Below are 12626 nucleotides of genomic sequence, written 5' to 3'. Positions count from 1 at the left end.
TGCATTGAATCTGTAGATTGCTTTGGGTAGGATGGCCATTTTCACAATATTGATTTTTCCAATCCAGGAACATGGAATATCTTTCCATTTCTTTACATCTTCTTTGATCTCTTTGATTAAGGTTTTATAGTTCTCAGCATATAGGTCCTTTACCTCTTTGGTCAGGTGTATTCCGAGGTATTTGATTTTGTGAGGTACAATTTTAAAAGGTATCATTTTTTTTGTATTCCTTTTCTAATGTTTCATTGCTGGTATACAGAAATGCAACTGACTTCTGAATGTTAATCTTATATCCTGCCACTTTGCTGAATTTATTAATCAGTTCAAGGAGTTTTGGGGTTGAGTCCTTAGGGTTTTCTAGGTATAGTATCATATCATCTGCATACAGTGACAGTTTGATCTCTTCTCTTCCTATATGGATGCCTTTTATTTCTTTTGTTTGTCTAATTGCTGTGGCTAAGACTTCCAAAACTATGTTGAAGAGCAGTGGTGAGAGTGGGCATCCCTGTCTTGTTCCAGATTTGAGTGAGAAGGCTTTCAGTTTTTCCCCATTGAGGATTATATTTGCTGTGGGTTTATCATAAATGGCTTTGATTATATTCAGGAATGTTCCCTCTATACCCACTTTGGCGAGGGTCTTGATCATGAATGGATGTTGAACTTTGTCAAATGCTTTTTCTGCGTCTATTGAGATGATCATATGATTTTTGACCTTTTTTTTGTTAATGTGGTGTATGATGCTGATTGATTTGCATATGTTGAACCATCCTTGTGAACCTGGGATGAACCCAACCTGGTCATGGTGTATAATTTTTTTGATATGTTGTTGGATTCGGTTGGCTAAGATTTTGTTGAGAATTTTTGCATCTATATTCATCAATGATATTGGGCGATAGTTTTCTTTTTTGGTGGTATCTCTGTCTGGTTTTGGAATGAGGGTGATGGTGGCCTCATAGAATGTCTTTGGGAGTTTAGCAGCTTTATTGAGGGAAATTGTTATGCAACACACCAACCATGTTTAAAATGTATGGCTTTATAGCTCCTGACTTGTGAAATGATCACAACCCAGAGCAAATAGATTCGCCACTCCTGCAATTTCCTCCTTCCCTTTGCCATCCCTTCCCTCTTCTCTCCTCTCCTCCTCATCGCCAGGCAGTCAGCGATCTGCTTTCCGTCACTGTGGATTCATTTTCACTTTCCATAATTTTATGTAAGTGGAATCATATGGTATATGCTCATTTTTGGCCTGCATTTTCACACATAACAATAATTCCTTCCTTTTCATTGCTGAGTAGTATTCCACGGCATGGATGGGCCACACTTCCTTTCTCCATTCACCTGTTCGTGGACATTTGGGTTGTTTCCAGTATTTGGCTATTACAAATAGAGCTATCAGGAACATTTGAGCACACGTCTTTGTATAGACATATGCTTTCCTTCCTCTTGGGTAAATACCGAGGAGTAGAACAGCTGGGTCACATTTTTGAACCATGGGTAACATTTTAGGAAAAGCGGTTGTACCATTTTGCAACCCCATCAGCACTATACACAAGTTCCAGTTCCTTTACAAATGCGTCACCACTTGGCCTGGTCAGTCTTTGTAATTTTAGCCATTTCAACAGATGTGCGGTGCTCTCTTACTGTGGGTTTAATTTGTAATTCTCTAATGACTAATGACATTCAAGATACTTTTTGTGTGTTTATTTATCTTCTATGTATCTTTTTTGGTGACGTGTCTTCAAAACTTTTGCCCATTTAAAAAAATGGGTTATTTTCTTGTTATTGAATTGTTAGAGTTCTTTGCAATAGTGGAAACGAATCCAACTAGTATCCATGAGGTTGCGTGTTCGATCCCTGGCCTCGTTCAGTGGGTCAGGCATCCAGCGTGGCCGTGAGCTGTAGTGTAGGTCGCGGGCACAGCTTGGATCCTGAGTTGCTGTGGCTGTGGTGTAGGCTGGCAGCTGTAGCTCCAATTCAGCCCCTGGCCTGGGAACCTCCATATGCTGTGGGTGTGGCCCTAAAAAGAAAAAAAAAAAGTTCTTTACATGTTCTGGATAGAGGTTATTTAATAAATGGATGCTTGCAAATATTTCTTCCAAGGCCGTGGCTTGTCTTTCTCTGAACAGCACATTTCAAAGAGCAAAAGGTTTTCGTTTTAATGAAGTCTAGTGTTTTCTTTTATGGGCTGTGCCTTTGGTGTAACCAAGACATCTTTGTTGAATCCAGGGTCACAAAGATTTTTCTCCTATGTTCTCTTCTGTGGGTTTTATAGTTTCAGGTTTCACATTCAGATCTATGGTCCATTTTGAGTTAACTTTTATTTATGATATCAAGTATATAGATTTAAGTCTTTTTTCCTTTTTCTGTCTTCTCCTTTTTAAAACATTTATGAGTATAGTTGATTTACAGTGTTGTACGAATTTCTGCTGTACAGCAAAGTGACCCAGTCATACATATAGATACGTTCCCTTTCTTATCTTCCATCCTGGTCTACCCCATAGACTAGATATAGTTCCCCGTGCTCTACGGCAGGACCTCATTGCCCATCCACTGTCAGTGTCATAGTTTGCATCTACGCAGCCCAAACTCCTGGCCCCTCCCGTTCTCTCTCCCTCCGCCTTGGCAATCACAAGTCTGTTCTCTATGTCTGTGAGTGTGTTTCTGGTTTACAGATAGGTTCATTTGTGCCATATTTTTGATCCCACGTATAAGTGGTATCATATGATATTTGTCTCTCTCTTTCTGACTGACTTCACTCGGTATGAGAATCTCTAGTTGCATCCATGTTGCTGTAAACGGCATTAGTTTGCTCTTCTTTATGGCTGAGTAGTATTCCACGGTGTATATGCACCACATCTCTTTAATCCATTCATCTGTCTATGGACACTGAGGTTGTTTGCATGTCTTGACTATTGTGAATAGTGCATCTCTTTTTTTTTTTTTTTTTAATAGGGATATCGAGTGTTCCATGGCCATTTGTTGAAAAATCTAGACTTCCTCCACTGAAATGTCTTTGCATCTTTGTCAGAAATCAATTGACCCTACATGGGTGGGTCTCTTTCTGGACTCTCTGTTCTGTCCTATTGATCTTTCTGTCCATCTTGATGTCAATATCACACTGTCTTGATTACTGTAGCTTTTTAATGAGTCTCGAAATCAGGTGATGTAAGTTTCACTATTTTCGTCTTCATTTTCAAAGGTATTTTGTCTATTCTAGGTCCTCGCATTTCCAAATGAGTTTTAGGATCAGTTTGTCAATTTCAGCAAAAAAAAACCCTGCTGGGATTTCGATTGGAACTTCACTGGTTCCTTCGTCTTCTTTTTTTCTTTTTTTGAGTTAGGGGTAGTTGTAGAAAGTGAATATGAAAAACTGTAGAAAAAGAAGTTTCCGTCGTGGCTCAGCCGGTTAAGAACCCGACACAGTGTCTGTGAGGATGCGGGTTGGATCCCTGGCCTCCCTCAGTGGGTTAAAGATCCAGCATTGCCGTGAGCTGTGGCATAGGTCACAGGTACGGCTCGGATCTGGTGTTGCTGTGGCTGTGGTGTAGGCTGGCAGCTGGAGCTCCTTATCTGACCCCAGCCCAGGAACTTCCATATGCCGTGGGTGTGGCCTTAGGAAAAAAAAAAGAAAGGCAAAGAAATATGGTAGAAAAAAATTTGAGGTCAAGGATGACGCGCCCTCCTTCCAGAAAGGGTTTGCTGTTCGTCTTGGCTTATGGCCGTGGAGCCCAGCGGGTCCAGATCACCTTTGTCGGTGGCAGTGATGGAGGCGAATCCAGAAAGGGTTCAGCCCCAGCAAGAGCTGCTCGAGTTCTGGTCCGCCCTTTCTTCTAGGGTGTAATTGCTCAGCGTTCCGACCCAGCATGGGGAGTTTCCATCAGGGCTGTCTCTCATCGGCAGCCCCCGAACTCTGACTTTCGTCCCCCAGGTCTGCCCAGCCGCCTAGACGCTGCCCCTGCAATTGGCGGTGCCCCCCCCCCCGCCACCCCCGGAAGGAGGCTGCCCTCAGCCCTGGCCTCCGCAATCTCTTCCTCCTTCTCCCAGGTCTTGGCCTTGTCATTCTTTGCTCTGTGCTGGAGCCTCAGGGCCTCCCTAGGTGTTTTTCACACTTCCTGGGCTTTCCTGGTCCATCTCATAGGCAGGGCTGGTCTGCGTTACCTTTTCCTTCTGAAAAATTCATACAGTTCGAGTTTCAAAATGTGAATTGTTAACAATTATTCAGATATTCATTGCTAGCATTCTTCAAGAGCTGAGGTGTATAAACCAAACCTGGGCGGGAGCTCCTTGCCGTCTGACCTCATGTTAGCCAGCAGGACACAGGGAACTGTGGCTTCTTTGACTTGCTGGCCTGCTGAGAACTAACCCTCCCCGACAAGAGCCCCACCCACCCTTCTCCGTGATCTGGAACCTACTTCCCCCTCAACTTATCCCTTCTCTTCTGCCAGCCTCAAAAAACTCCAAAAAAAAAAAAAAAAAAATAGAGCCCAGCAGCTGATCGCAAGCTGTGAGGCCCTACACCGACGGCAGCTCCCAGCTCAGGGCCCCCCTGGCCCTAAGGTCAGATGGGTGCCCAAAGGCTGGGGTGTTATCTGGTTGCCAGGGCTCCCTTCCCTCCATCGCTTCCCCTGCAGGCTGGGCCTGTTCCCAGCCCCCTGAGGGTGGAGGGGAGGCAGAGCCTGAATGTGGGGTTCTTGGGTGTGGAGGAGCGGAGTTGCTGGTTTGGGGGGTCCCCTCGGTGTCCTCCAGAAGGACAAGCACGCTGTCCTCTCCCTGCTGTGCTCCTGGTCCCCAGCTCAGAGCCGACGCGTAGCAGGTGCTCTATGTGTGTGTGGGCGGAGGGAGAGATGGGTGGCTAGAGGGATGGCGGGTGGTTGGATGGCTGGATGGATGAGTGGGGGCACGAGCAGGAGGATGGATGGAAGGACAGGATGCTGGGTGGGTAGAGGAGGGAAACAGGGATGGACAGACGGAGGGTAGATGGATGGCAAGTGGGTGGATGCCTGGATAGATGGAGGGATGGCTGAATGAGGGACGGACAGGTGGATGATCCGGGCTCCTGACTGCTCCCCCAGCTCCCCAGAGGTCTTCGGAGGTCACCAGGGATTCCGGGGAGGCCAAGCAGTTCCACTTGGGTGCAATTACGTGTTGGTCCCCACTGGAGACCTTTGGAAAGAAAACAGGTCCATGGCTTAAAAATAGTCCTGAAACCAACTTTTGGTCTAGTCCAAGCTCCACACCTCACAGATAGAGAAGTTGGGGACCAGAGAGAAGAGGAGCCGCCTCAGGCTCCCACAGCAGGTTAAGGACCGACCTGAGACTGGCCCCACGTTTTCTGACTTCCCGGCCAGGGGTGTCTCTTCAGCCAGCTCTGCCTTCTGCGGTCGGAGCAAGGCTCGCATCTCCTCCTCCTCCTGCTCCTCCAGGGGAAGGAGAAGTTCCTGAGCATCCTGAACAAGTACATGGAGGTCCACGGCACCGTGTACTACGAGAGCCAGCGGCCCCCCGAAGTCCCTGCCTTCGTGAAGAACCACGGCCTCTTGCCGCAGCCCGAGTTCCAGCAGCTGCTGCGCAAGGCCAAGGTCAGCCCCGCCCCCTCCTCCATCCTCACCCCAGCCCCGCCGGCGATGCCCGAGAGGTCACTGGTACATCCTGCCACCATCACTTGTGGCCCCTTCTCTGTGTGGACATGCCCCAGCATGCTCTAATGCCCTGAGCCTCGTGTCCTGTTCCCGGGGGGCGCGGGCAGAGGTGGGGATGCTCACTGAGGCCCCACAGTGAAGGGATCTGGGTGGGACTCAGTGATGAGAAAGAGGAGTTGGTCTGCCTGCCTGTGCCCCCTTAATACCAGTCCAGCCCAGCAGACTCCTAGGTCAGGTGTGGCTTCCAGAGCCACCGAGGGGGAAGAAGGACAGGCTGGGGGCAAAGGGAGGGGTAGCATCCTGGCTGGACTTCCACCAGGCTGGTAGTTCTGACCGACTGCTTCTGGAAGCCCTCGAGCTGTGTCCCTGGAGCAGTGGCTGGCACAGTAGACATGACCCTGCTGTTGGGCCCTGAAGTGTCAGCTGAGTCCATAGGGTCGCTAGCCAGCTTCCTGGTCCTCCCAGGTCCTCTCCTGATGTCACCATAGCCCCTTTCCTAAGGCCTCTTGGATATGCATGTGGGGGGAGTGTGTGTGTGTTGGGGTGGAGAGAAGTTACCTTTGTGCAGTGAGCAACCTGAACAACCATACATGGCAACTCTAGATTCAGAATCATTTATTGATCACCCTCCAGGAGGCCCCCCCTGTGAGTACTCCCAGCACAAGTTAGGTGCTGAATGAATGTTTTGGGGGTGAGTTAAATGTCCCTTGAGGTCAGCTGTACGAGGGGATCTGAAACCTCAACTTGGGGACCCTCAGGCTTCTCTTCCCCATCCTCCACGAATCACAGTCTTCCTAGAGCAGGAAGAGGCCATTGCTATGACCTAGCTAGGCCTCCTCATTTCACAGTGGCCATGGCACACCGCTGGTCTGGGCTCTCTAGTGCCCCAGCCGCTTGCTATGAATGGCCCCCCCCCTCAGCCTCACCCCCAGCTTCCTGGGGATGCCCTGCCTTCCCTGACCATTGTGCCACCTCGGTTCTTCAGCTCTTCATAGGGTTTGGCTTCCCCTATGAGGGCCCTGCACCCCTGGAGGCCATCGCCAATGGCTGTGTCTTCCTGCAGTCCCGCTTCAGCCCGCCCCACAGCTCCCTCAACCACGAGTTCTTCAGAGGCAAACCCACCTCCAGGGAGGTGAGTGGGGAGGGTCTGAGGTGGGACCCCTGCCGTTCTTGGAAGGGGGAGATGGGGCAGAGGGGTGGGGGGCACTTGCCCTTTGCCCAGCCCGGCTTGGCAGACACAGGAGACGCCTCCTGGCTCTGTGCCCTGGCTAGGTGTTCTCCCAGCACCCCTACGCGGAGAACTTCATTGGCAAGCCCCACGTGTGGACCGTCGACTACAACAACTCAGAGGAGTTTGAAGCAGCCATCAAGGCCATCATGGGAACCCAGGTGAGACTCAGGGCCGGTCGGGAGCGTCAGTAGCCCATGCTGTGGGTCTTTGCTATAATTAGAAAAAAAAAAAAAAAAAAAAAAAGGTCAATTCAGACCTGCAGGCCAGAGTCGGCACATTAGAACGCGGACCCCACTCACCAACTTGGGTTTGTGTGTGTGTTGAGGGAGTGGGGGTGGGAAAGATACCTCTGTGAAGGGAGCAGCCTGTACAACCGCACGTGGCAGCCCTGGATCCAGAATCCTCTATGATGCAAATGGCACTATTCTCTTTTATGGCTGAGTAGTATTCCATTGTGCGCATGCGTGCGTGTGCGTGTGTGCCTGTGTGTGTGTGTGTGTACACACCACATCTTCGTTATCCATTCGTCTATCAATGGACGTTTAGATTGTTTCCAGGTCTTGGCTATTGTCAGTGGTGCTGCTGTGAACACAGGGGGGTGTGTATCTTTTTGAACTAGAGTTTTGTCTGGGCAGATGCCTGGGAGGGCGAGTGCTGGATCACATGGCAACTCTGCTTTTAGGGGTTTGTTGGAGGAACTTCCACACTGTTTTCCATCGCGGCTGCACCGGTTGACGTGCTCTGTGGCGCATTATCTCGAACTAGAACGGGTGCATGGAGAGCACCTGGGATCTTGGTGCTTTGCAAGTTCAGATGCGGCACGTTGGGTGGGGCTGAAGCGCGCTGCCCTTCAGAGAGGTCTGGGTGGTGTTGGTGTCGCCACCTTTCGGTAGCAGTCGGGTAGAGCAGGTGTGTGCATATTGGGGTGGGGGGGTGCCTTGTGGGGGAGGCAGGGCGAGGAGGGGCTTGTATAGCATATCTCCTTGGCAGTGGGCACCTCTGTGGCTTCGGCTCCCTGTGCTCTCATGGGTCCCTTCATTTTGAGACAAGGTCAGACTGTGTGAACGCCCCACAATCCCTCTGGACCCACTTCTCGCTGTAGCTCAGACACCAAGCTGAGCAAAAATAACCATTCCTGCTGGGTCGCCTTCTCGGCCCAATGCCACGTTCACGGAGGGAACCTGCAGCTCACCGCTGCTGCGGTGACCTTGTGGCAGAATGGGAGAACATGGGACTTGGAGGGGCCACGAGGGAGAGCCGTGCCTTGGGAGCGGGGGTGGGGGCACTGCCGGGCTTGGGGCCGAGGCCAGCAGGCATACGTAGGTCCCCCATAGGGTCTTAAGGGCTTAGCTTTGGGTCCAGGGCCTGCCTGGTTGGCCTGACTGCGAGGCAGGGTTGTGTTTTTTTAATGCCCTCCTATATTCTGGGTTTCAGTCCCTCCCACTCAGCCACCCCCTCAGCAAATGGCCCCAGAAAATCTCTGCCTGCTTCCCGCTGCCTTGAAGCATCACAGCCTCATCCTTCCTCCCATCTGCGTGTGAGTTGCTCTAGTAACAGTGCCGAGCAAACCACTGTGCCACAGCCAGGCTCATCTCTAGTGTAGCAGACGTGGCCAGGTTGACCTGCAAAGTGGCTGAACCCTGGACTCTCCATCAGTGTGGGAGGAGAGCCCCCACCCCCCTCTTAAGCATCAGCTTAAGCGGACCCTCCTCTGCTGGAAGTTTCTCCAGGCCACGGACGGGTTCTTCCTCGAGCTGACCCGAGGCAGGGATTTGAGCAGAAATAGGTTTTTCTTGAGGGGGGCAGGGGCTCCCAGGAAGGAGGGTCCTGGAGTGACAGCGAGTCAGGGTATGTCATGGAGAAGGTTACCCCTGCCTGTGGGCACCTGGTGCTCCATGCCAGGGGACCCCTGAGGGGCGGGTGGATCTCACCTGGAGAAATGAGGATTCTGGGGTGTTTGCCCTGGCTGACGCTGCCCCTGGGGATGCTGGCTGTTGACACTTGGGCTGAGCAAGCTGGAGACAGCTCTTAGGTGGGGGGCTCTAGGGGGGTTCTGTACCAAAGAAAGAAGTCAGTGCTGGAGCCTGGCCAGCCCCTGCGGCACTCTATGCTCTACCCCCCAGGTGGGGGCTGCACCCCTCCTCCACAGGCAGCAGTGGTGGGGGAGGGTGCTGTGGGAAGCTGCCCTGGAGGGGACTCCTACCCTGCACTGGCCTCCCACTCCCTCTCCCCACCCCTGCAAAAGCAATCCTCTGAGGCTTCCCTTGCAGGGTTGGGGGGTGGTGGTACTGGGAAGGCATCTGTGCACCCCCAGATCTCGGGTCTGGCCCCACCTCCAAGAGCCGTTGGTAAGCTCAGTGAGCAAGATCCCAGCCCCGTCGAAGCGTGTTCCCAGCCGCAGACCTGCTCGGGCTGTGTGTTGGGGGCTGCACGTGTGTGCGCATGCTCACCTATCCACGCGGTGTTTCCGGTGGGACATGCGAGAAACTGATCACAGCGGCTGCCCTGGGGAAGGGGCTGGGCATCTGCAGTTGGAGGAAAACCTACTTTGCATTCTCTCTGATTTTTTTTTTCAACATGAACATCTGTTTAATTGTGTTAATTAGTTAATTAAAAATTATAACAGCGAAAGGGTCCAGGAGCTAAGCTTTTGCAAATCTGCCGGGCTGACTTGCAGCTGGACCCCAAACCTACCAGCCCTCCCACCCCTACTCCTGTCTTTCAGAGGCTTTACCTGGCCTCTTATCGCCGACATTTGAAAATGAATTCAACTAGTATCCACAAGAATGGGGGTTCAAGCAGCGCAGTGGGTCGGGGGTCTGGTGTTGCGGTGAGCTGTGGTGCAGGTCAAAGATGTGACTCGGATCCCGCGTGGCTGTGGTATAGACCGGCAGCTGCAGCTCTGATTCGACCCCTAGCCTGGCAACTTCCATATGCCGCAGGTGCGGCCCTAAAAAGCAAAAAAAAAAAAAAAAAAAAAGCAGATTCCTGAGTCCATCCCCAGCCTCTGATTTCAAAGGACTGGGTGTGGCCTTGGAGTGTGCTCTTTTTTAAAAAAATTTTATAAATGCACCCACAACACATGGAAGTTCCCGGGCCAGGGCCAGAATCTGAGTTGCATCTGCGATTCTTTAACCCACTTCTCGGGGCTGGGGATCAAACCGGCACCACTGCAGTCAGGTTCTTAAACCACTGTGCTACAGCGGGAACTCAGGAGTTTGCATTTTAAACAAGCACCCTGGGGAACTCCGATAATCCTATTTTAGAAAACTGACTTAGGAACAGATGGCAGGAGCTGAGGAGGGGAGGAGGACCACCGTCAGGGGATTCGGATTGTTCGGCAAGTCACCAGGCCTTTGACAGGAGGGGGAGGCCGTGAGGGGGACCTGAGGCACCAGCCCAGCTGTCCGCACCCGACCAGCAGCCTAGGAGGCTCCAGGTGGGGACCCCTTTTCAGTCTCTCAGCCTCGGTGGGTTTGCCCTTCAGGCATCTCTCCGGCTGCGGTGAGGCCATTTGAGGGGAAAAGAGGGGAGGGGAGGGGGCGGGCGAGGCAGGGAAGCGGGGAGGGGGAGAGGGAGGGGCGGGCGGGGGCGGGGCGAGGCAGGGAAGGGGGAGGGGAGGGGCTGGGGAGGGGGGCGAGGCAGGGAAGGGGGAGGGGAGAGGGAGGGGCGGGCAGGGGCGGGGCGAGGCAGGGGCGGGGCGAGGGAGGGGCGGGCGGGGCGGGGCTAGGCAGGGGAGGGGAGGGGCTGGGGAGGGGCTGGGGAGGGGGTGGGGCAAGGCAGGGGAAGAGAGAGATGCTGCGCCTGCTCCCTGGCCCCCTCTCACTCTCATTATCACAGGCTGGTGATTCTGGCAGGGCCAGAACCTTCCATTCTGTGGAGCCTGATCTTCGTGCACACCTGTAATTAGGTCTAATGGGGGTGATTTCCAGGCTGGCTTCCCCGGCGGGAGATTCTTGGCAGGTGGGATATGGATACTGCGAGTGTGCCCCTCGCACGGGGGGCCTTTGAATCACCCCGTGATGGGCTTCAAACCACCAGGGGGATGATTCTGCTGCTACCAGGAGCAGGCAGAGTGACGTTTGGAGGGGAAATCTCTTCTCCAGGGAGTTTTATTTATAACCAGGGCCTCAAGCCGCTGCTGCAGTGGCTGGCAGCCGGGGCCTTGGTGGTGGTCAGCTGGGGTTGGGACTGGCTGGTTGGTGTGGCTGAGGTGGTGGCTGGATGTGGACCTGGGGCTTCTCTGGGCCTCCGGAACGGCCCTGGGATTAAGAACACCTGCTCCCAGGGCTGGGGGAGTCAGAACCGCAGCCAAGGTCAGATGGGTGGGGGTCTTGTCCCGAGAGTCAGTCCTGGTAGCAGCTGCTGCTTCCCTGAGACGCTCCTCAGCTTGAGTATCAGGGGATGTGCCCTTGGCCAGAGGACCCAGGACGGGCCTCCAGCCCCTCGTGGTGGGGGCTGAGGAGTCAGGAGCCGGCACAGGCTGGTGGGACCCTGACACACCCGTCTCTGATGAGAAAGGAGGCCCGACCTGCAGGATCTCCCTCCTGCCCCAAGACTTCCTGATTCTGGAGCTGCTGGCAGGAAAATGTCACTGGCAGGTGGGCTGGGCTGGGCGTGGTGTCAACACACACGCATTGGGGAGTGGGCCAGGGTCGGTGGGGGGTGTCGATGACTAAAACAGACCTTTCTCTGAGTCTGGGTTGGACTGCCCACCTGGCTGATGGTTCCTCCAAGGTGGCTGTGTGCTGGGCCACCGAGTGTTGACGTAAACAGGGGGCGGTGGGGGGGGCAGGTGAGAAGACTGGGGAGGAGCTGGGGGACCCACTCACCTCTTCTCTCGACTCCCCTTGCTCCTCAATCCGTCTGCTCCCATCGCCCCCAGCGTGGGCTGCTTTACAACTCTGATATTTAGACTGGCGGTATGTGGCCTCCATCTGGGGGTGCCTGTCTCATGTGGCCCCCCAGGTACGTGGTCTGGGCAGGAGGCTTCGCAGCTGTCATCTCATGCCATCAGGCTAGGAGACGCCCTTTGTTTCCGTCCGCATCTTGGGCAGGACGCAGGCAGAGCTGGGGGTGCCTTTTCATTCCAGGACTATTTCCAGAGTGGCCACTGTTTTCCAGACCCTGTGCCAGGCACCAGGGGTTCAGTGGTGAACAAGTCATGGTCCCAGAGCCCACAAGTGTCTCATCATCCGAGGGGGACGAAGGACAAATCAGAAATGATGACACAAGAGCCGATTCTGCATCGGGGGAAGTCTGGGGTGGGGGTGAAGGCAAGCGATCCTTTCAAAGGTGGGGGGGTGGCACTCAGGGTCTACTTCCTGGAGGAGGTGGCGCCTCAGAGGGAGGAGGGATCTAGGGATTGCTGGGGAAGAGCAGGCATCACAGCTCAGGAGGGGATGGAACCCCGAGCTTTATGGAAAGGAGAGACGTTCAGTGCGGCCAGGAGGGGGCCAGGGAGCACCCCTGGAGGGAGCACCCCTGGAGGGAGCATCGAGAACGAGGCAGAGAATGAGGCATCCGTGGAGGGCGCGTTCGGCTCCCTGCACGTCGGACGTGAAAGGCCCCTGGATCTCTGCCCCCAATGCCCAGCCAGGTCTGGGAGGCCCGAGGCGGCTCCGGCCCCATGTGTCTGCCCGTCTCTCCCACAGGTAGACCCTTACCTGCCCTACGAGTACACGTGCGAGGGGATGCTGGAGCGCATCCACGCCTACATCCAGCACCAGGTAGGTGGGTCCCCCGCTCTCTGCCTC

The 12626-nt window shown here is 53.7% G+C and overlaps 1 protein-coding gene across 3 annotated transcripts in view; it reads left to right on the top strand.

The window, feature by feature from the left end:
- Positions 1-12626, top strand: part of MGAT5B (alpha-1,6-mannosylglycoprotein 6-beta-N-acetylglucosaminyltransferase B) — a 74965-nt gene that overhangs the window by 58966 nt on the left and 3373 nt on the right. For 2 of the 3 annotated variants that reach the window (XM_084983645.1, XM_021066557.2), the window contains exons 13-16: positions 5424-5579; positions 6625-6771; positions 6912-7028; positions 12525-12599. In XM_084983645.1, the coding sequence (XP_084839771.1) occupies positions 5424-5579; positions 6625-6771; positions 6912-7028; positions 12525-12599 (495 nt within the window). Of the gene's footprint in view, positions 1-5417; positions 5580-6624; positions 6772-6911; positions 7029-12524; positions 12600-12626 lie in introns of all 3 variants that reach the window. The other variant, XM_021066556.2, reaches the window with a different exon arrangement.

This window comes from Sus scrofa, chromosome 12, assembly GCF_054392235.1.
Source record: "Sus scrofa isolate SSC_HxYL_T2T_F1_AM1 chromosome 12, Sscrofa_HxYL_maternal_Yorkshire_Landrace_v2.0, whole genome shotgun sequence".
NCBI classification, from domain to species: domain Eukaryota; kingdom Metazoa; phylum Chordata; class Mammalia; order Artiodactyla; family Suidae; genus Sus; species Sus scrofa.
Note: the sequence above shows the minus strand (reverse complement) of the source record. Positions and strands in the feature narration are given on the sequence as shown.